The sequence below is a fragment of the Talaromyces marneffei genome, chromosome 6 (genome assembly GCF_009556855.1).
Source record: "Talaromyces marneffei chromosome 6, complete sequence".
NCBI lineage: Eukaryota > Fungi > Ascomycota > Eurotiomycetes > Eurotiales > Trichocomaceae > Talaromyces > Talaromyces marneffei.
In genome coordinates, this window is record NC_072353.1 from 497359 (window position 1) to 521957 (window position 24599).

Here is a 24599-nt window from a genome sequence, read left to right on the forward strand (position 1 = left end):
CGCTATACACATGCAAAACACAATAAAAACCATTTTTCTGACTAGACATAAAAACAATGAAACATAAATGATAGTCTCCTCTCCATGTTCTTCTCTACTTCATTTAACCGTCCACTTCAACCTTCCTCTTCACAATCTTCCTGGCCAACCCAAACGCCGAAGCCCAAGTCATCGACTTTCGTAGTTGTCCGCCCTTATTATTATTACTGGCCGAACGTGGCTCTTCACCGGCAACACTACCAGTTGCACTCGTAGTAGTCGCTGAAGAAGCAGCAACACCAGCATGATACGAGGCCATCATTCGCTGCGCAGTCACGCTATTTGATTCCACAAGAGCGGCCATTTGGCCCATCATGGTGGGACGTTCAATCAGATCGTCCAGCCTGACTTTAAAGTCTTCTTGTTCGAGGAGCCAAGCAACTTGAGCGAGGCCGATAAGGTCTCCGCCAAGGCTGAAAAAGGATGAGTCTGGTTTGATGGGTGGAGGAACATCCTCGTTATTATTGCTGGTGTCTCCAAGAACTTGTTCCCATGCGCGACGGAGGACGTCTGAAAGAACTAAGATTTCTGCTCGGCTAAGGCCTGCTAGTTGCGATGATATGATTGAGCTGTCTTCCACTTGCTGCTTCTGAGTCTCTACATGAGGAGATTGGTTATCAAGGTTCCTGCTATCTCGTATAGGGAGAGCAGAAAGAGAGCTAGGTGATGGAAGTGCCATATCTGGGTTTGCAGTGAAGCTTTCCGCAGTGTCACAGAGCATATCCAAGACCCTTTGTGCAAGTGACATGGTAACATGTTCATCAACAGAGAACGAAAGGACAATCTCGACACGATCGCGGTCTAGTGACTTTGAATTAACTGAGAAGTCAGACATCTCCTCATCGCTACCGACAGCCTTGACAGTGTAGATGTTTTCTCCAAGCTGAATCTCATTCGAAGAGTTGGCGGCGTCATGTTGCAACACTGTACTGAAATGTGTTGAGCGAGGCCAGTCGGTACATTTGTGAATGATTTGTCGGAATCCGAGTGCTTCATATGGCATATTGGCGACTTGTTGATCTTGAATGTATCGCAGTAAATCAAGCACGGTCCATTTCTCGCCAAAGACAACGCGAACTGGCACGATGTTCATGCATGGGCCAACCATCGACTCAACACCTGTAATGGCTGCGGTGTTTCGGCCGCTGATTGTGTGTCCGAATACAATATCTGCACTTCCCGTGATTCGTGCTAGAGTCAAGGCCCAGGCAGCTTTGATGACCGTGGCAGTAGTGAGGTTTCCATGAGCCATGGATGGTACCCGTATCGTCTTCCGCAAACCTTCATTGCTAGCCCTAAGTCTCTTGTACCCCGGACTCTCATGTCGGTTTACCATTTCGGTCATTCTTGAGCCGCTTAGTAGCGTCCTCCAATGTTGATAATGATCTGCCGTCACTATTCTCGCCGACTCACGTACAAAGTTGGCAAAAGACGCAGGCGAAGGGATAGGCCCGCCTTCATAGCCTGCTTTGATGGCAGATAGGATTCTTGGAAGTGACACACCATCATATTGAGCGTGAGAAAGTCGAAGAATAATACGATGTCTGTCTGTATTCTTCTCCCTCACAATCACAAACTGTACGAATGGCTCACCCTGTTTGACACCTTCAGTGATATCACGTTGTTGTAGCACAGATGTAAACTCATCAAGGCTTTCATCAGTTTCGTATACAGAAAATTCAGGTCGAACTTTGCGGAGTATAACTTGCAAAAAGCGTCCCTTGGAAGCAACGAAGACTGTTCGCAAAATATCAAAAGCATGCACCACACGGAAACAGCTTTGCTTGAGACGTCGGAAATCAAGAGGACCATGACCATCGAGGCAGAAGAAATTCAACATCCAGCGTGAGTCTAGAAGTGCACCCGTAATTGAAAGAGCCTGGAAGTCAGTGACGGGAAGAATGTCAACTATTCCACCTTTAAACACTCCGACACGAGGACAGATATATTTCTGTAGGAATACTTCATCGATATTTGCCGCTTTTATGAGAGCAAACCTTTCGTAGAAACCAGGTTTGGCAGATGCGAAAGACGACGGTTGTCCCCCCAAGATGTTCATATTGTTAATCTCATCCTCGACATAACTCTTTGCACTCGCGGTTTGTGCTACAGTTGCCATATCCTTGAACACAGGATTCCGGAAAACGTCTGCAACGGTCAATATCAGCCCTTCATCACGCGCATCACCGACAAGCGCCATGGCTGTGATACTGTCTCCTCCCAGGTCAAAGAAGCTATCATCTTTGGTAATGGAGTCCAAAGGCAACCCAAGCTTGTCACTCCAAAGACGTAGAAGCTTCTCTTCAATATCCGCTTGTATTCCCCGTTCATGAATTTGAGCAGCGACTGGAATTGCTGATTCCCCAATGTCTTCCCTGTAGATATCGTCGGACATACTTGAAATGGCATCAGACTCGGAGTGGGGAAGCGCTAGAACGTCATGATCTGTAGCGTTAGAAAGGTTTCGTGTTAATGAACTCGATCGATTCAGAGTGAACATTTGTTGCACAATCATGCGAACCCTCTCGTCAATGAGATTCTGGAGGGTAGGATATTTCTCCATAATTTCGTGAAGTTCGTCTTCGCGTTGAAGGGATGGTTGGCCGACATTGGTGGACTTTGTCTCGAATATTTCAACAGCCTTGTTAGAATCGTGCTTACTGAGTCTAGATATAGTCTCCGTAGGATCCTGAGCGAAAGCATGAAGAATGTTTGATAGCGTTTTTGAAATATCGGAAGCATGCTCACTGGAGAACATGTCTGTCCAGTACCGGAAAACAATACCTTCTTGACCCCTTCCAGTCTCGATATTGAGAGTAAGGGAATACTGTATAAGTCAATAAATGTTTTCGTGCCAAAATCGTTCAAAGATCTTACCTCGCTTGGGTCATGTGCTTCTTGGGTCGTAAACACAAGAGATCCCTCGTCTACAACTTCAGAAGCAGAGTGATTCTGAATTGACAAAGCTGTGTTGAATATCTGCTTTCCTTGCAACCCTAACTCGTGCTGTACCTGTGCCAATGAGCACCGCTGATGGGGAATGGCGCGTACATAGTCGTCTTGAATGACACTGGGGATCTCTGCTAGTAGTTGCGATGAAGAAAGTCGAACTCTACAGCATAGCATGTTGATGAAAACACCGATTGTTTCTTGTATTCTGGTAACTGGTGCATCTCGCCCAGCTGATAGATAGCCGAAGCACACATCATCAGAGCCTGTATATTTCCGAAGAACCAGAGCCCATGCTGCCTGAATGACATTTGCCAGTGTCACACCTGTCCTTTCACAATAGCGTTGTACATCCTGCCAATGACTGAAGTTGAACTGGAGTGAAGCAAGACGGCGCTGACTACTGAATGTGGACTTTAGACGTGGGAAGTAGCATGCTTGGACGCCTGACAAGTACCGCTTCCAATACACGATGTCATCTTTGGGCGAATGGCTTTTCACAAAGCGGATGTAGTCAGAATAGAGGGGCCCTCGACCATCTGGAAGCAGCCCATCATAAGCGAGTTGAAGGTCGTGTATCAATATAGGGGTTGAGCCTCCATCGATGACGGCATGGTTAACTTCAATCTTCATGAATACTCGACCAGAGGGAGTCACACAAACAGTCAGCTGATGAGGGATCTTTTGCTTGCGTCTTGCATTTCTCTCATACAGACTAATTGATTGAAGTTGGGCGAGAACAACGGAATCATCGCACTCGACATGGATTACGTCGCTATCCACGTTATGCAAGACTGCTTGATCGAAGGAACTTCCTTTGTATGTGCTGTTCACAAACACTGTTCGTAAGGCAGCATGTCTGTCAACAACCTTTTGCCACGCCGTGATCAATTTCAAAGGGTCAACAGTTTGTCGTGGATTTGCACCTGTCACTTCGAACACAATATGGAACACATATGCCTTGGGGTCACGAAGCTGGCTAAGAAGCATGCCTTCCTGCGTCGGAGAACAAGGATATACTTCTTCTATCTCTTGATAATTTGATATACCAGCTTGGGGGAAGGAATTTCTGACTAAACGTTTGAGCCCGTCGTAGTTGATTGGAAGCAATGGATAATCGCACAAGGTGGGCTCGGGGGTGCATCGCCTTAGTCGAACCACAATTTCTTCAAGAATCCACTTGCATTCTGACATCCAGCGATTGACCTCGCTGAGTCGTTTCATACGGCCATTGAACATGAAGGCAAATTCTAGTCGATGTTGTACAACAGCCGCGGATATTTCGAAGAGCGCCAATCGCGTCGTATCACATCCCATGTCACCCACTTCGAGTGGATCAGCCTCTTCCAGTCCCATGTCGGTATTTTGGAGCACGGAATCGTCACGTTCCAATTGCTGCATTGATCCAAGGTAATTGAAAAGAATCTCCATCGGCACGTCGGACTGGGATGGAAGCGGCCGATCTCTTGCAGCAAAGAAACGTTGAGCCAGGTAAGCTTTTCCGGCTTCTTTAGAACTTCGTCTAGTATCCTTCACTCTCTTCAGAGTATCAAGTACGTCGTCTAATTTTAAGTTAGTATAAGGGGTTATTTTGAGTTTGTGGTCGAACATACCTGATTCAAGCGTTACCTGCAATGGCGAAATGTTGGTAAACCACCCGACGGTGCGAGATAAATCAATCTTTGAGTCCCATGTTTCTCTACCGTGGCCTTCATTGAACACCGTTGGTAGAAATCGGTCTTTGAAAACAAGTCTGAAAGAGTGAATAACTGCCGTCAAGAAAATGTCTACCGGTTCAGTGCCAAAGATTTCATGGCAACTGGTCATAGTTGAGGTCGTCATCCCTTCATCTAGAGTAAACGTACGTCGTTCGACATCCCCATAGGTGTTCGAAACATTTTCCATGCCCCAATAACCCAAGTTGGCAGGGAGCACATTGAAAGGCAACTTATAGACGTCTGTGCTGCGCTTGACATGATCTGACTGCAATTTACACCAAGATTGGAATGAGAGGGGCTTGTCAGTCGGGAGAGAACCACTTTCGAGGATATCTTCAAGGTCTTGCAGGATGATTCGCCACGAGACGACATCAACAACCAAGTGATGAGCACCAAGGAACAAGTACTGCTCATTCTCAGATCTCGAGAACATGTCTGCAACAAGTATAGGTCCGTCGTAGATGTTCACGTCTCTTTGGCTATCTCCAACTATTTTGACCCCTTCACTAAGTGAACCGATCCGATGATATCGGAAACGGAAGGAAAATTCAGTATCCTAAAAGTCATGTTAAATTCAAGTCTTTTTGTCAAAATCTACGAAACTTACGCTTGATATCTGTTGTTCCCACTCTCCAGTAGCGTTTAATTTGAACCGCGCTCGTAGCATTGATTGACTGGATACGATCGCTCGAAGTGCTGATTGCACTCTATCGGCGCTGAGATGCCGTGACAAGCGAAGAGTATAGCTCTGGTTGAATCGACTGCTACCTTGATGTCCTTTTGCAGTAAGGAAATACATTTGCTGAATGGGCGAAAGTCCGAAGCCCTGGTCTAGTACTTCAATATGATCTGGAAGGTTCGGCGTGCCGCATTCCGCCGTTTCGGCAAGTTTTATCAATGAAGATGAACGAAGTATATCATGCAGGGTAACTTTGATATCTTGTCGCCTGCTTCGAGACACAACAGCCATAGCTGTAATACTGTCACCACCTGAAACATAGTATCAGTAACTTGATCTAAGGAAAATTCAAATTCAAAGGCGAAATGGAGGCATACCTAAGCTTAGGAATGAGCGATTGAGGTTAACCTTTTCCGCAGGTTGGTTCAGAACCTGTCCCCATATTTCTCTCAGTGTTGCAACAACTCCAGTCATATCTACTGGAGCATCATCGACATCTTCTGTACCAATTATTTGTTGATAATGCTGCTCCGAAATACCTTCGATCCACTTATTGGCTAGTTTTCTGTCAAGTTTACCGGACACCAACATGGGTATTGCGTTTACGACAGCCCAAGCCTGTGGAATCATGTAAGATGGCAGTTGTGATGTAAGATTGTCCTTGATGCGCGACAGTTCCTCATTTTTCTCAACAAGTTGGCATGTTTCCGAAGTTACAACTGACCGACCCGCTGCTGTATCATCCAGGGACAGGATTGCAACAAGTCGCTTTTGAAGAGGCCCTGATTTGGGAATGGAAACAATGACATGGCGGACAAGAGAATCTGCTTCTAGACGGTGCTCGATTTCCCCGAGTTCCATCCGTTGACCATTTAGTTTGACCTGACTGTCTTTGCGGCCAATAAAGTCCAGAGAGCCATCAGGTCGATACTTGACCAAATCACCTGTCAGGTGAATACGTTGACCTGCACAGGTCTCAGTTGCAAATTCTTCAGCCCATGAAGGATTGTCAATGAAAGCGGCGGCTGTCTTGACTGTGTCGCCTAGGTATCCTCGTGAAAGAGTAGGCCCACCTAGGGCCAATTCACCCGCAGAGCCCATGGGGGTCAATTGGTTATGATCTTCAGGATTGACGACCCATGTAGTGGTAGGTTGTATGCCATATCCAATATTGTTTGGTGCATTATTGGACACGTCCGGGTTATACAGGGCTACAACGGAAGCCTCAGATGGTCCATATGCGTTAATCAAGTGAACTTTGTTAGACCACTTGGAAATTACTTCTGGACTCATTGCTTCACCACCAGATGCAAGGACCTTAAGCGATGGAACAGATACAGGATCAATCAAATTGGCAACCGATGGTGTAAGCACCGTCCAAGTAACATTCATCCGGCGAATTGTTCCGGCAAGGTCTTGCAGACGTTCCTCTTCACTAGGGATACAGATGCAGGCTCCAAGAGTAAGCGTGGTGAATATTTCCATGATGGCAGCATCAAAGCTGAGTGAAGCAAACTGAAGAGCTCGAGTTTTGCTCGTCATTTGCAAAGCCGCGCCGAACGCGACAGAACCTGTGTTGAATGCTTTGTGTTCGATAATGATGCCCTTTGGGGTACCCGTGCTGCCAGATGTGAAGATTGCGTAGGCAGCATCGGAACTTCTCACACTTCGTGATTGATGTCTGCTAAAAGTTCTCGAGAGAGTATTCCTGATCACGCTTTCATCAATAGAAATTGCATGTTGCACAATGCCTGCGTACTTGGCATTGTATTTTGACGAATAAAGAAGAATGTCGGTTCCGATCTGCTTGACAATCTCCCTATGCCTGTCTAGAGGGTGTGAGGGGTCTAGAGGAACAATAGCTCCTCCAGCCATCAGTACTGCATACATTGACACGATAGTCCAGGCAGACTTGTCCAAACATAAAGGAACTAAAGCTTCGGGCTGGACGCCGAGCGATCTCAAGTATGCTGCTAGGCTCGATGCGTACTTGTTCAACTCGGTATATGTAAGGTCTCCATCCCATGCATGGACAGCTGGAGCGTCTGGTTGTTCCATACAACGTGACTTGAACAGGTCATGGATGCATGCATCAACAACCTGGGGGTTCCTCTTATTCAGCCACTTTATCTCCTTTTTGTCTTCAGGGCTCAACATATCGATACTCGTAAGCAAATTAGTGGAAGAAGTATTGACGGAACCAAGTTGACGTAGAACATGAGATAACTGGAATGATATCCTTTCTAGTTCCCAGCGAGTGATTACATTCTCATCGTAGTGGAAATTAATTTCGACACTAGACCCGAGAATTTTGCACTCTACAACGAGAGGATATGTGAAGAAGCTTCCAATGTCTCCATTGTCTTGTACTTCCCAAAGGTTATCATTATCGGCAGCCTCCGCAGTTTGGACGACAATTAGGTTCCTGAATTGGCAAATTGCGGCGTGTTGATTTCCCAACTTTTTGATATGCTGGAGGCCGAAATGCTGATGTGGAATCATTTCTGTCGACATCTTCTGTATCTCCAGTAGGTAATCCTTAATTTTGGATTTTGTGTTGACATTGACGTACGTAGGTACCGTAGTGAGTACTGGGCCAGCGAGATCAGTGATATCTGGGATGTCAGTATTTCTGCCAGATAAGGTCTCTCCAAAGCAAACGTCGGACGATTGTGTACGACTAGACAAAACAAGTGCCCATGCCGCTCGTATCAATATTGGCAAAGTGATACCGAGGTTTAAGAATTGTTGTGGAATGGTTGTTTTCTGTGTCAATGTCTTCGATGTTGTATCTTGACCATCCAATTCTAACTGGCTCGCGAGTGGAGGGAAGTGTGACGGTGACGATTTGGCAAGATATGCTTTCCAGAAATCACCTGAATCCTGAAGGTTCCTCTTCTCAAGATAGGAGATAAAAGATGCGTAAGACGGCTTAGTAGTTGACTGGCCCTTTTTGAAATATATTTCTTGGACCCTCCTGAGCAGAATGGCCAATCCCCAGGCATCGTAAAGAGCATGGTGGATCAACCACACGAAATAAGTAGCAGAGCTGCTACTCTCTTTGACCAAGATATATCGAGCAAGCATACCACTTTCAGAATTGAATACCGTTGAAGAATCATCGAGGGCACTTTCCACACTATCAGAATGATGCCATGATATCTGTTGCTGCTTGAGAACGACTTGCAAGAACTCGGAGGACGCAGTATGCGGTATGCGAGTTCGCAAGATATCAAACTCGTCTACCAATTGTTGCCAGGAATCCTTAAATTGATTAATGTCAACATGAGGACCGAGCTTGAGAATGTTGCGTGAGATATAAGCCCCTTGTTGCTGGACCGATGATGTGATCAAGCCTTCCTGAAGAGCACTGCATGGATAGATATCAGCTATCGAGTCCGGTTCGAGATTGCACTGATTTGCTATCTCGTCAATGACCGCGTCTCTGACAGCAGAGTTCCTTAACAAGCTGAAGGGTGGGATTGAAACTTGCATGGCTGCTTTTGCGAGTTGATACTTCTTGGACATTTCCTCAAGTGTAGGATGGCGGAAGATATCAACAACACTTAGCGAAATGCCACGAGACCTAGCGATACCCACAAGCCTCATTGCAGCAAGGGAATCACCACCAAGTCTGAAGAAACTATCGTCGCTCCCAATCGATGTTTTTGGAACGGCAAGGACTTCCTCCCATAAGCCTTGAAGGGTGACTTGTCGCTCATCGGTTGGGGCTTTTCTCTTGCCAGAAGTCGAGAGGGAGAACTTCTTGAGATCTTCGCGGGAAAGATCGTTAATTTCTCCAAAAAGCTTTCGACGGTCGAGCTTGCCGGAAGTTGTGAATGGTATGATGGAGACGGGGAAGAAGAGTTGCGGTATCATATATGATGGAAGGACTTTCGCAACTGATTTCTCAAGGGATTCTACGGCATTGCGGGCCGCCAAGTCCATCTCTAGGAGGATCTTGTCATTGCCTTGAGCGGAGCCCCGAGTTTTGTCGTCACTAACAGGAAGACTGAAGAACATTGCCAGTTTCTTTGGTCCAGGGTGTGCTCCAGGTGCTACCAGATCAACTGCCAACTGGACGTTTTCTGGCATATGCTGGGAGCATTGGTATTCAATCTCACCGAGCTCAATACGTTGTCCGTTGAGTTTGATTTGCATGTCCATTCTTGCTATGTAGGTAAGCATGCCGTCTTCATTGTACCGAACGAGGTCACCAGTGCGATACATTCGGGTACGAGGAGCAATCAAACCATTGAGTCTGGCGTCGGCTGCCCAGATCGGGTCTTGTATAAAGGCCTCCTTTGTTTTTTTCTCGTTATTCAAGTACCCACGACCAACAATATGCCCTTCAATCATCAATTCACCGATGGCACCCACGGGAACCAGGCGGTTACAGTTGTGTTGATCCACAACCCAAGACCGACTGCCGACGGCTTTTCCAATAACAGCAGGGTCAAAATTGACAATCTGACCTGACTGATCGACTTTGTCGCCGGCAGCACAGACTACAGCGCACTCGCTAGGTCCATATGCTTCCACAAGACATACTGATTTTGACCATTTTTCGATAGCGCCAGGGGTCATCTTTTCTCCACCCATGGCAATGACCTTCATTGTCGGGATACTCTCTGGTTTCAACGTACTAGCTACCGAAGGTGTGATACACATCCAGTTGGCACTTAGACGGGTAATACTGCCCGCAACATCGTTCATACGCTCTTCGGCATCAGGTACGCAAATGCAACCACCCAAGATGAGAACAGTTAGTATGTCAAGGATCGAGGCATCGAAAGTGTAGTTGGCGAATTGATATGACCTAGTCTCGGAATTCATATGAAGAGCGGCGCCATGCGCCAGAGCGCCTGTGCAGAATTGACCATGTTCAATGACAGTTCCCTTTGGCTTTCCGGTTGATCCTGATGTGAATATAATATATGCACTGTTTGTTGGGCTCACAGACGTTCGTGGTGAGTAGGTCACTTGTGGTAGTCGTGACAAACTCCTGTCATTCACAATGATGGTATTAGGAACTATCTTCGAGATCTTGTCGTATTGCTGGGCCGAAGATAACACAACGCGGCCATTGACCTCCTCAATCAAGCTCTTCAGTCTATCCTCAGGGTGTGACGGGTCGAGGGACACGAAAGCGCCACCCGCCTTGAGGACAGCGATTTGCGCAACAATTGCCCATGCGGATTTGTCAAAACAAAGCGGAACAATAACTTCAGGCCCTATGCCTTGGCTGACAAGGACATTTGCTAGACGGTTGGCATGAGAGTCAAGTTCTCGATAAGTAAACTTTGCGTCCCAAGCCTCCACAGCTTGAGTCAAAGCTGGTCGAGTCCGGGCCTGTTCTTCTATCATGTCATGGACGCACCGCTCTACTTTTGTAGGTGGTATATTGTTCCATTGACGCACATTCCGGCAACTGAGCGATCCAGTAGTATTAATATTACCGATTGTCTTGTCATGACCGGCGAGGGTCGTAATCTCATTGATGATTTGTTCAAATGTGTCGGCGACGTTCTTGACTTGAGCGCTAGACAAGTAATCCTCCCAGAAGCTGAAATGAATCTCCGTGATGGAGTCCATCATTTCAATATTGACGGCAATTTTGTACTCGCTGGGATCGTGAGAATCGAAAGACTTGAACGACAGCATAGGTGTCGAGTCTACTTCAAGGCCACTGCGTCGCTGGAAAGTGAACGCTGTGTTGAATAGCGGAGTATCTGCCAGACCGAGGGCATGTTGCACCTCTGCAAGTGACACGGCTTGGTGTTCCATGCTTTTGATAAAGTCCCTTTGAGTCTTCTTAAGTGCCTTCATCAAAGGTAGATCGTCCGTCAAATGAATCTTGTAAATAAGCATGTTGATAAATGCCCCCACAGCCTCCTCGATATTCTGCATTGGGACGTCGCGACCTGAACTTATATAGCCAAAACACACTTCATCAGATCCAGTATAGGTTCGTAAAACCATTGCCCACACGAATTGGAACAAAGAGGACATGGTGATGCCCATGTTCTTGCAAAGTTCTTTAATAGCCGGGTTGTTTTTCAATATGATGATCTCAGAACCCAGAGACTTTTCCTTTTGCTGGTCATTAATAAGTGATGGGAATAAACACGGCTCACTTCCTTCGAGGTACTTTTTCCAATAAGCCACACCCTTTTCCTTTGGCTTGGATAGTAGATGCGCAACAAAGTCACTGTATTGTGGTTGTCTTTCAGTAACTGGCGCGAGTCCCATATAAGCCCGCGATAGATCGCGGAAAATTATTGGCATGGAAGTTCCATCAGCAATACCATTGCTAATATCAAAGCGACAAAAGAATTTCCCGGTTTTATTTGTGCAAATAGCAAGACGGTGGAGCTGGTTGCCATTCTTGAAATTCATGTCAGGGAGCCCTGCGAGCATTTTTCTAGCGTCTTCTTCGGCAGCTTCCAAGACATCGATGTTGGCACGGCAGGACTTGAAGACTACCTGATCCATAAGAGAAGCTTCGTGATTACCATCAATGAAAGTTGTCCTGAGAGATGTATGACGGTCGACAACGCTCTGCCATGCAGTAGCTAGTCTCTGAACATCCAGTTTTCCGTGTAAGGAAGGTAGGTCAACCTCAAAGATAGCACGGTAAGCATATGTTTTGGGGTCCATGAGTTGACTGAGAAGTATTCCATGTTGCATTGATGAACATGGGTAAATATCATGTATATTGTCAAAAGATGTTATTCCGGCATTCTGCAAGCTGCGTGTGATCTGATCAATGCCGTTGTAGGAAAGTGGGAGGAGGCGGAAATCAGCCAAGCTTGGCATGGTCCTCTTTTGGGATAAGACCATCGGAACCTGGCAGATCATATCTTTGCAGTATTCAATCCATTGGCGTATACTTTCTTGTTTCTTCATGGACTTGTTGTACAAAATTGACATGCTCATACTCCCGTTAACTATTGCCGCAGAGATCTCAATCAGCGAGAAGCGAGGAACATCAGGTCCAATATCAGACGCTGAGTTGACCGTTTGCCCGGTGCCATTGGTGAGTTGCAAGAGAATCTCTGATTCTTTGACTTCCTTGTGTTGACCCAAGTAATTGAAAGTCATTTCCATCGGCCAGTGGTGACGATACTTTTCGCTTCCTTCCCATGTCAGTAGTCGCTGGGCAAAGTATGGCATTCCTTTTCCAGGTGTTCTTCGTCTAAGTGCCTTGACCCAGCCGATGCATTTATGTATATCGTTTCCATTTTCGATGTTAAAGTCTGTTGGCAAGTGAACCGGGCTCATGGTGGTGAACCAACCCACTGTTCTGGAGAGGTCAATGCTAGGATCCCAGGGTTCACGACCATGACCCTCATTGAAAATGCATGGCATGGACTTGCGACTGGAAAATACGCGGTGGAAAGATAGTAGTAATACAGCCAACAAGACGTCAACAATGTCGCAGTTGAGGGGACCGTTAATAATCGCCAACAAAGCATCAGTGGTAGTTGAATCAAGCTCAATTTCCTCCACCACGACATTGCCATGAGTGTTTGGCATGTCTTTCATGCCCCAAAAGTCCATTTCCGCAGCTCGAATATCATCTAGTGGTAGCAGATCGGTATTTTTCTTTTCCTTGACGTAGTCCAATTGAAGTCTGCACCACCTCTGGAATGAAACGCTTTGGTCACCCGCAACCTGGCGACCTTGAAGTAGATCTTCCAGATCCTGTACAATAATACCCCATGAAATCACATCAACAACAAGATGATGGGCACAAATAAAAAGCTTCGATTTTGCAGTATCATCTTCGAAGAACGTTGCTGCCATAACGGGTCCATGTATTATATCCAAAGATTTCTGCGTCTCTTCGACTTCCTCGGCAAGTTCGTCTGGATCAAAATATTCAACAATACGGAAACCATAGGATGACTGAGCATCCTGTAGAATACGTTGCTTCCATATACCATTTCCGTCTCGAGAAAACCGAGCTCGCAGCATCGAGTGCACAGAAACCAATTTCGACATTGCGCTTTGTACCTGATCATTCGACACGGAGCTCGTGAGATCAATCATGATACTTTGATTGAAATGGCTTGTTTGCCCACTCATGCATCGGAAGTAGAGGCTTTGAATTGGCGAGAGGTCAAATTCCTGATAACTCTCCTCAGTATGTGCAGCCTTTTGAGGCAATGTAACCATGCAAGCGAGTTTTCGGATTGATTTGCAGGTGATAATATTCTCTACAGTCACTCCCAGATTCTGGGTTCGACATCTAGACATTACCGCCATTGCTGACATGCTGTCGCCGCCCTATAATTGATTTAAAATCAGTACACGCTTTCTTAAACGAATAGTAGAAAGCTTACCATATGAAGGAATGACCTATCTAAACTGATGCTCTCGGTAGAAAGCTTTAGAACTGAGGCCCATATGTCTCTCAAAGTAGCCTCTGTTTGTGTAATAACCAAAACCTTGCCCGGAGATCTATTTTGATCTGCTGCAGTGAGTTTCTTAAAAGTGGCATCGTCAATATTTTCAATGAATTGAGTAACCAATTTCCGATCCAACTTTCCAGACGGTAGCAAAGGCAAATGTTGCAAAATGACCCAGGTTGAGGGAGTCATGTAAGCAGGGACTTTTTCTCGCAGTCTGTCTTGAATGAGATGAAGCTTTTCAAACGCCAGCTTATCTGTCACGATGTTCAACGTGGTGTTATCAGAAGCTGTTGAGAAATCACGCAATGATATCACAGCAACTAGCTTCTTCGAATATCTACCTATCTTCGGCAAAAGCGCAATGGCATTCAGAACGTCGTTGTCGCCATTGAGGTGATGCTCAATCTCTCCGAGTTCAAGTCGTTGTCCATGGAGCTTAGCTTGACTATCTTTCCTTCCCACGTAGAGCAATTCTCCGGAGTTGTCAGGAGCATATTTGACTAGATCACCAGTCTTGTACATTCTTCGCACTTGAGGACTACCCGCGATAATACTCCATGTTGGATTTCTGATGAACACTTCCCGAGTCTTCTCCTCATTGTTGAGATATCCTCTTGCTAGCGTTGGGCCCTCAATTAGCAGTTCGCCTATCGCACCGACTGGCATCAATCTATCATGATTTCGCGGATCGACAATCCAAGCATTTCCAACAGGCGTTCCGATATTAGATGAATCAGTTTCCAGAGTCATACGTGGTTTTGTAGCAGCAACAATCGATGTTTCGGTCGGCCCATATCCGTTGATCAGCTGAAGTTCATTCGCCCACAAGGCAATATGGTTCGGTGTCATTGCCTCGCCCACAAGAGCTAAATTCTGAAGGTATGGAACTTCGGTCGGATTGATGGTTTGTGCCATGCTTGGCGTGAGAAGAGCGGTATTGACGTTCTTTTCGTTGATGAACTTGGCAATGCCGTTGAGTCGAGTACTCTCATGAGGGATACATGTGCACCCTCCCATTACGAGCACAGTCAGAATTTCGAGAATACTGGCGTCAAATGTATAGGATGCAAATTGGAGGACGCGCGAAGTTGGTGAAAAGGAGAATGCTGGACCGTTCTTGACAGCTCCGGAGCAGAAGCCGGCATGTTCAACTATTTCATTATTAGTGTTCTGTGGTCAATCACTTGACACTTTTTGATCACTGTGTAAAACTTACTGATACAACCCTTTGGTTTTCCAGTGCTTCCAGATGTAAATATAACATATGCCGCAGTACTTGAATCATACTTCCCAAGCGCCTTCTTTGGTTCCGGAAGTGATAGGAGTAGATTCATATCAACAGCAACAGCGTGATTGACTACCTCTTGACATGAAGAGACGTACTGAGGAGAGCAAAGTATCACCTTGGCGTCAATATCCGAAATAATTTCCTGGCGCCGAGCTTTGGGATGCTGAGGGTCAATGGGGACAAATGCATAACCAGCTTTCATAGTTGCTAACATAGAGATAGCAGCAAATGACGACTTTTCGAAACATATCGGTATGAATTGCTCCTTGTCTTTGCCGATGAGGTTTCTTAGGTGATGAGCTAGAGCTGTCGCATAGCGCCCAAGTTGTTGATAAGTAAAAGTTCCATCCCAAGAATCGATGGCCAAAGCATCAGGATGCGACTGGATATTGTCGTCGATGATATCGTGAATACACCGATCAACCCTCTTCAAAGTCAATTGTAAGTTCCATTCCTGGACTTTCGAGATGCCAGCGCTGCTTATCATTTGAAGACCGCTTAGTCTTTCCTCCTGGCCTGCAGAACACAGCTTATGCAGAGTAGCCTCGAATTGACCCATAACTCTCTTCAATTGGGGAAGTGGGATGACATGATTGTCAAACTGAATTTGGACTTCAAGATCTGACTCCCAAATAAAGCACGACACGTTTAGCGGGTACGTAAAGAAGTTCGTATCCCCTGAATTTGCACTCAAGAATTTCATAACTCCTTCCACATCATCACTTTCACCGTGAGCAATGGAGAATAGAGTTTGAAATTCACATGCCGACTTAGCATCGTGACTGAATCCTTGAATATTTTGCAATCCAGCGGACTGATAGGGGATAATTGAAGTTGCCTGTGCTTGTGTTTGCTGCAAAAATCGAGCAATGGTGAGACTCAAGTCCAATTGCAATCTCATAGGCAGTATTGATAATGCAGGACCGATCATATCATCGATTCCGGGAACGGGTATATCGCGCCCTGTCATGATCTCGCCGAACACGATATCCTCGGAGTACGAGTATGTTGAAATAGTAAGGGCCCATGCTGCTCGGATCAGAGATGGCAGAGTGACTTCCGTGGGTCGCTGTTCCGGCAGGTTGAATTTTAGGGTTTCTCGAATTTTCGGGTTTGATTTGTAGGATGCATTAGGCAGTGCTGGAAATTGAACCGCCGAAAAACCATCGAGCTGCTGAACCCAGAAAGCCTTCCGTTCATCGGCATCTATACGAGACGCGTACTCGATAAAGTGAGAGTAAGAGCAAGGGTTGTGTTCAATGGCCAAGCTGCTATGTTCATAGTACCTCTGGAGCTTGTTGAAGAGCTTTGGAATACTCCAGCCATCATAGATGGCATGATGAGCCGTCCATATGAACCGCAACTTGCCTGATGTGTCTTGAATGATAGTGTACTGAGACAAACGCCCTCCATTTGAGCCCGGGACTGAACGACTAAGAGGTTGACTAGAAGTCCATTCTGGTTCTTCCCGCAGAACCACTTGAAGGAAGCCATTGTTCTTGGAATGGAGGATTCGAGTTCGTAGTATGCTTTCGTTCTGATATAACCTTTGCCAAGCTGCTTTGAATCTTTCAATGTTGATGGAATCCGGCAGATCATAAATATTCTGCGTGACATATGATCCCTGTTGAGTGCTGGATAATGCGATCAAGCCTTCTTGAATTGCACTGCACGGCAAAATATCTTCGATTTGTTCCAGTGATATATTGCAAGTACCACAGATTTCATTCTTGATGTCGGCAACAGAAATACTCTTGTCAAGCAATGAAAACGGCACAATTCTCACAACAGTCTCATTAGCACTAGATTTAGACACCGGTACCAATTTCTGTGCAATCTCAGAGAGCTTCGGCGCCTGGAAGATATCGGCAACGCTGATCGAGTATCCTTGCCTTCGAGCAGCTGCGACGAGCCTCATTGCAGATATTGAATCACCCCCGTGTCTGAAAAATGTATCATCTGCGCTAATGTTTGAGGCATCTACAGACAAAAGCGTCGACCATAAGTTCTGCAGTACTTTTTCGGTATCTGTCGAAGGTTCTAGCCCACTTCTACCACCCAAACGGTAGGTTGATGCATCTCGTACCAGTAGTTCTTCCGCTGTCGTGCGAAGTAGACGTCTGTTGAGCTTGCCGGACGATGTCATAGGAAAGCATGACACTGGTATATAGACATTTGGGACCATGTAACTCTGGATTTGGGATGAGATCTCCGATTTTACGTTCAAGACTATTGACTGGAAAGATTGTGTCATTGACAGGATAAAGTCTGCATCGCTTTGTGTCGGCTTCTTGCTATCACTTTGAAGGCAAACAAAAGCCACCAAGACTTTTGAAGTGGTTTCCCCATTGCGACGAACAATGAGATCAACAGAACATTGACTGTCGGAAGGGAGGGCACTCTGAATACGATGTTCAATCTCACCTAGTTCTATTCTCTGACCATTCAATTTGATTTGAGTGTCTTTTCTCCCGAGATACACTAGGGATCCATCGGAATTGTACCGAACCAAGTCGCCAGTTTTGTACATTCTGTGCCCAGTGGGTGGAAACATGGTCGTATCAACATTCTTCTCCGCCAGTGACACCATAAAGGATGGATCCTCGATGAAGCTCTGTTGTGTCTTCTCTGGATTATGAAGGTAGTGCCGAGCAAGAATTGGACCTTCTATCAACAGCTCTCCAATGCAGCCAATCGGTACCAAGTTGTTGTGATCATTTGCGTCAACAACCCAGGAGACACATCCCACAGCGCGTCCAATATTTGTCACATCGCTCGAAACACCAACATCTGGATTGTGGCAAGAGTTGATGGAACATTCTGTAGGACCATATATGTTTTGTAATCGTAAGACACTACACCATGTCTCCATGATCTCCTTGGTGGGGGCCTCTCCGCCAATAGCTAGCCCTTTCAGTTTTGGAACATCTGAAGGATTCAAAAAAGCGGCAACTGTGGCTGTCATATCAGCGAAGTTAACATCCAGGTCGTTCATGGCTTTGGCTAGGTTGTTCATTCTGTCATCCTCAGATGGAACGCAAACACAACCGCCTCTCATCAGAGTCGTGAAGATTTCTTCTAGACTGTTGTCAAACGAGTATGAAGCAAATTGAAGAATTCTCGTTGACTCATCTATTCCTATAGATGCACCGTGGGCAGCAGCGCTAGTAACCAGATTGCGATGTTCAAGAACGACACCTTTAGGCTTCCCAGTGCTCCCAGAGGTGAAGATGACAAAAGCAGCATTTTCAGGAGACGCTTCAGTTATATCGAATGGGTCAATATCTTCAATCTGGGTGAAAAGTGTTTCATCAACTGGAATAGCGTAAGGCACAACATCATCAAGGAGATGAGTACGGGACGGCGAAGAAAGAACAACTTGGGCGCCTGTTTCGAGGACTCGAAGCTCCAAAGCAGCTTTCGGGTGTCCAGCATCTAACGGAACACAAGCTCCGCCTGCTTTTAGGACCGCGATCATAGCGATGATCGTGTAAGCTGATTTATCGAAGCACAGTGCCACAAACGATTCTGGCATGACCCCGAAGTTTATAAGATAGTATGATAAACGAGTAGACATAGAATCAACCTGGGAGTATGTAAATTCACCATCCCAGGCACAGATTGCAGGTGCTTCGGGGCTCAGTCGCACTTGTTGTTTGAAAGCCTCATGAATACACATTTCAATCGTTTCTGGCATAGCCTTATTCCATTCAGCAATTTGTTGCCAGTTGCTTGCAGGAACGTGGTTCAGCTGGCCCAATTGAGCTTCTGGTTGTTCTATCATGTTTTCAAGCGCACGTATAAACGTATCTGCAATGTTCCTAGCTTGTGCCTGAGAAAGCATATCCGTCCAGAAATCCAGGTCAATTACAGCATCCGTATCTGAGGCCTCGACATTGATCGTTACCAAGTATTCAGTAGGGTCGTGTAAGCCTCCACATTCAGAAAACCGGATAGCTGGCTGTTGACCAGACTCTGCGGATGGAAGTTTCCGATACGACAGACATGTGTTGAAGAGGGCTGTGCCTGAGAGATTTAATCCGTGCTGGACATCTGCTAGTGAGATATGTTTGAAGGGCGCGCTCTCCATGTAGTCTTCCTGGATACCTTCGACCAGACGCATAAGAACGGATTCTGAGGACATATTGACCCGGCAAGCAAGCATATTTATCATTGGACCCACAGTGTCTTCGATCATATCGAGAGGGAGATCTCGTTCTGATAGCAAATAACCAAAGCAGACGTCATTGCATCCTGTATAGCAGCGAAGTGTGAGGGCCCATGCTGCGTGAAGTGCATTCGCGATGGTCAAGCCGTGCTTCTCACATGTAGATTGTAGAAGACCAAGCCTTTGGAAATCCAGTCGGAGTGTGTTATACTGCCTTGAGGATGACCCATCATTAAGAACGGGCATGTGACATGGTTCAACACCAGAAAGATAGGATTTCCAGTAATTCATTGAAGCAGCTTTAGGTTGTGCTTGCAGGTACGAAACGAAGTTACTGAAAAGTGGTTTGGGACTTGTTTGTAGGTTTCCACTGTACGCCTTTTCAAGGTCGCGTAACATAATAGAAATCGACACTCCATCCATGATAACATGACTTAGTTCAAGTCGACAAAAGACCTTCCCAGTCTCCGTGACACATATGGTGAATTGATGCAGTGGTTTTCGTCTATTTGGTTGCATGGGGTGGATGTCAAGAACAGTTTGAACATTATCTTCATCGGTGCAGCGAAGAATATTAATTGAGCAGGCATATTTGCGAAGTACGATCTGAGAATACAGGTCTTCCGAGGTGAGGTTTTCCACGAAGACAGTACGAAGCATTGCGTGTCGGTCAACCAGCTGCTGCCAAGCTCGAGAGAGAAGTTTTGCGTCTATTGAATTTCCATTGTTGGCCTTGACTTCGTAGGTTCCTCGAGCGGCGTAAAATGAAATATCTCGAGTAGTGGATAAAAGCAAACCACGCTGCATAGGGGAGCAAGGATAGATGTCTTCAACTTCATCAAGCGATTTCAAACCCAACGCAGGTAACCTTTCGGTCATGAGGATTTGAAGGTCTGAGTAGTCCAACGACAGGAGCGGATAATCACTGAGTGTTGGTTGATGTTGAAGTAAGACCAAATCCTTCGTCATCTGCGACAGCGTATTCTGGCAGTCTGTAACCCATTGCCGGATCCTCTCTTGATGTCGCATGTTTCCATTAAACGAAAAAGTAAACCTAAGGATATCCTGAACTATCACAGCAGATATCTCAAACAAGCCAAAACGCGGCGTGGTCTTTGCAAAATCGGCTGCTCCTCCTCCTTGACTTGTCTCACCAGCTAGGCCTTCAACAGGACTGAAGAGAGCTCCGGTTTTTTCAAGTTGTTGATATCGGCCCAAATAGTTGAAGGTAATTTCCATGGGCTTGAATGCTTTTATATTCTCGCCGCCAAGAATACTCCTAGCGAAGTACTCTCTTCCATTGTCTTTGACGCGCCGGCGACAATCTTTCACTTGTACAAGAGTGTCGATCCAATCTCGAAGAGCGGTTGCTTGCACGAAAATGGGGTGAATTATGGTGAACCATCCGACTGTTCGCGAAACATCAATCGAATTATCCCAGGGCTCACGCCCATGACCTTCATTGTATATGACTGGGAGCTCGTGATCAGTGAAAATCTTTCCAAAAGAGTGTAACAATGCAGCAACTAGAATATCAACGGCCTCGGTTCGCACTGGCGAGTTGGCCTCATTCAGTAGTATTGATGTAGTCTCCGCATCAATCTCAAAACCTTCGCATGAGACTTGACCGTAAGTATTCTCGGCGTCTGTAATACCCCAATATGATAAATCACCAAGTGGCACGTTTTGTGCTGTCGAGGGATTTTGTTCTCCAAGACCGGAAATCTGGTCCCACTGAAGACGGCTCCAGCTCTGGTAAGGAAGTGTAGGAGGGAGCAGTGAACTTGACTGAGGATGAAGAAGTAACTCCTCCAAATCTTCGAGGATTACGCGCCAGGATACAAGGTCAACTATCAGATGATGACCAATTAGGGATAGCAACTGACTCCGATCGTTCATCTGGAACAGGTCAATTGCCACAACAGGGCCACTCACGGCGTTAAGGCCCGCTTGACTGTCAGCAATGGCATTCTTGACTTGTGCTCGGGAAGACGATGTATGGACATTGAATCGATGGGAAACTTGATTGTGGTCGGTCAAACGCTGCTGCCATTGTTTCTTTGACTCATCGTAAAAGAATCGAGCACGTAGCATTGAATGGCGACTGACAATCACTTTGATTGCATCCTCAAGGTTCTGAGGTGTAATAGCCTGGTTTACTCGGAGGAAGAAGCTCTGATTGAAGTGTCCAGAATTATCATCCCGGGCCTCGAAATGCAATTTCTGTATTGGCGATAGATCGAAAGGCATATCAACGTCCTCTCGATATTCGTTTTGAACAGCCACCAGTTTGACGTATTTTGCAAGCTCCCGGATAGATGTGCTGCGAAGAATGTCCTGCACAGTCAGCCCAATGCCTCTTTGTTTGCATCGATTCATGCACGTCATGGCTGTGATTGAATCACCACCCAGACTCAAGAAGCTATGATGCAGGCTAGTCTTCGACAGGGGAATGTTGAGCACGTCACTCCATAATTGGCGCAAGCTAGCTTCCGTCTCGGTTATGTCGCTGTCCAGGGTATCGCTCCGCTCGTTAGAGGCTGGTCTGAAAGTCTCCAAGATCTCCTCTGGCAGGGTATCGACCCAATGTGATACGGTCTTTCGATCCAGCTTGTGGGAAGTAAGCACCGGGAATGCCTCGATACAGAGCCATATAGACGGAATCATGTAGGTAGGTAAGATGGTAGCCATGGCTTCCCGAATGGCAGAGATGTAGCCTTGTCGGTTAGGAATATCGAGCACTTTCAAGGGGGATGGATTTGCCGGCAAGTCCCCGATGCTGTCCTCGCTAAAAGACATAATTGCGACAAGCTTCTGTGCAGCAGGACCAGCCTTCGGAAGAAGTACAAGTCCATGCTTGAGGGTTGGATGTTTGATGAGATTTGATTCAATTTCTCCCAGCTCAATTCGTTGGCCGTGGTATTTCACTTGCGTGTCCTTCCGTCCTACGAAATCAAACGAGCCAGCTTCAGAATTGTAGCGAACCAAATCTCCAGTCTTGTAAAAACGACACTGACCAATATTTATTCCAGTCTCTTGTGACCATGATGGATTAAAGATGAAAGACTGTGCTGTTTTCTCGGGGTTGTTGAGGTAACAGCGTGCCAGTGATGGGCCCTCGAGAAGCAGCTCACCCGTACATCCAACGGGAAGGAGCACGTCATGATCCTCAGGGTCGACCACCCAACATCTTACGCCAACCGGAAATCCAATATCGTGAGATGCTGTCTCCTCTGTTATATTGGCATTGATCACTGCCGCAACTGAACTTTCTGTTGGACCGTATCCGTTGATCAGCTTGATTGACGACCAAGTTTTGATGTTGGCCTGTGTTAGGGCTTCTCCCGCCAAAACTAGCCGAGTGATATTTGGCACATCGGCTGGCGTGAGAAACCGCACGAAGGATGGCGTTAGGAAGCCGTGATTGACTCGTAATTCATTGATTGCGGAGACGATGCCGTTTAGTCTGGATTCTTCGCTGGGAATGCATACACAAGCCCCACGCATCAGGGGTGTCAGACTCTCCACCAAACTGGCATCAAAAGTGTGAGCAGCAAATTGGAGGACACGCGAATCGGATTCGATCAACAATACTGGACCATGAGCATGAGCTCCGGAACAGAAAGCTTGGTGTTCAATGACGGTGGCCTGGACAAGTTAGCACTGTTCATTCGCATATTACAGTACAACGCCACACATGGTCTCCCACCTTTGGTTTGCCCGTTGAGCCCGACGTAAACAGTACATAAGCAGCATTGGTGCTATTTGTTGAGGTAGCGAGATCATCATGTTTTGAGGCTATATTTTCTGCCTCCAGCCTTTCCATATGCTCAGCATCGATACACAGAACATGTTCAGCTGCCGATACCAAACGTGAAGAATAACCAGTAGAGCAAATGATTATGTTGGCCTCCACCTCTTTGACCAACGACTCTATTCGAGCTATCGGATGAGACGGATCTAATGGGACGAAAGCACCACCAGCTTTTAATATGGCCAACATGGCCACAACGTTCCATTTCTATTTGGAATTTCATTAGTTAAGCATCATGCCTACAATTGAATGGTCATCTTACCGATTTGTCAAAACACAGGGCAACGCGCCTTTCTGCGCGCACGCCAAGTGTCAAAAGATGTCGCGCCAGTACGGAGGCTTGCTGGTTGAGTTCAAAGTAGGTAAGAGACCCATCCCAAGCGCATACAGCCTCTTTCTCCGGGTTCAATTGAACCTGATCTTCAATAACACTGTGTATGCATCTTTCAACAATTTCCGGGCGCACGGCATTCCATTTCATTATTTGTCGCATGTCACTATCGGTGATCTTACTCAAGTCCTGAACAGTGCATGGACTTTCTTCGAGGAGGCCGTGAAGCATGCGCGAGAAAGTTTCCGATACAATAGAAGCGAAGTTGGCTGATACATCCGGATGCTTGTATTCAAGAAAGACGCTGAATGCGCCGTTCGTATACTTGGCCAAAATACGAAATTTGCACTGGATGATAGTCAATTTGCTGCAAGAATCTGAGACTAATGCGCATTCTTACCTTTTCTGGTAGAGACATTGCAGCCTGTTGAGATGCCAAAGCCGTAGGACTGAAAGCGTTGTCCGATGAGTTGCGAATTTGAAACATCACCGCGGTGTTGTAATGGAGTTGCGATTTCGCATTTCCTTCGTCTGCCTGCTTGCGCAAAGAGTTCCCATACTTACCTTCCTTACCTTTTAGAACACCACATAATTGCGCACCTGGGTCAACGCGAAATTTGACTGCCGATGGCCCCGGCCTGCGCGCGGAAACAGCCATGTCAAATTCATCGTACCCAAAGCATACCTCCTCCATACCAGTGTAATGGTAAAGAACCATCGCCCAGGCTGCCTGAAGCAGATTCTTTGCGCCAATTTCATCATCCTTGAAAATATTCTTGACCTTTTGCGCATCGCAATTGATGCGCGAACACATTCGGCGTTTTGATTTGGTAGGAGCCGTCGCATTTCGTATACTTGGTAGATAGCAAGCGAGAGAGGCGAGTTCGTCAGTATTTTGATTTTGAGATGTCATTATTAATCAAACAATGAATGATGAATGCTTAGATGTTGATTATGTCTGTATATTGTCAGTTTGTCTTACGCGCGCTATTTGGTTGACTTACTGACCAAGATGAGTATGATACAATTGAGCAATTGAACTCAGCTTTGAGTGGAATGAATCTTGAAAGTGGGAATGATATCAATCAATGCATCGCTACGCAAGGCCAATGGTTTGTTGGTAGCGGTATAGCGTTTTGCCTCCTTCTCAAAATACGGGAAGCGTGACAATAGCTGAGACTTTTCGTGGAATGTTT

General features: G+C 46.2%; 1 protein-coding gene across 1 annotated transcript; it reads right to left on the reverse strand.

Annotated features, from left to right (window-relative positions):
- Positions 1-103: 103 nt before the first annotated feature.
- Positions 104-24316, reverse strand: EYB26_007693 (uncharacterized protein; the record flags this gene model as incomplete). The annotated part of the gene is made up of 10 exons (XM_054266954.1): positions 104-2866; positions 2917-4550; positions 4602-5262; positions 5314-5696; positions 5763-13677; positions 13734-14953; positions 15019-22906; positions 22968-23279; positions 23335-23751; positions 23804-24316. The coding sequence occupies 10 exons, from the start codon at positions 24314-24316 to the stop codon at positions 104-106; spliced, it is 23706 nt and encodes a 7901-aa protein (XP_054122929.1).
- Between the last annotated feature and the right edge of the window lie 283 nt (positions 24317-24599).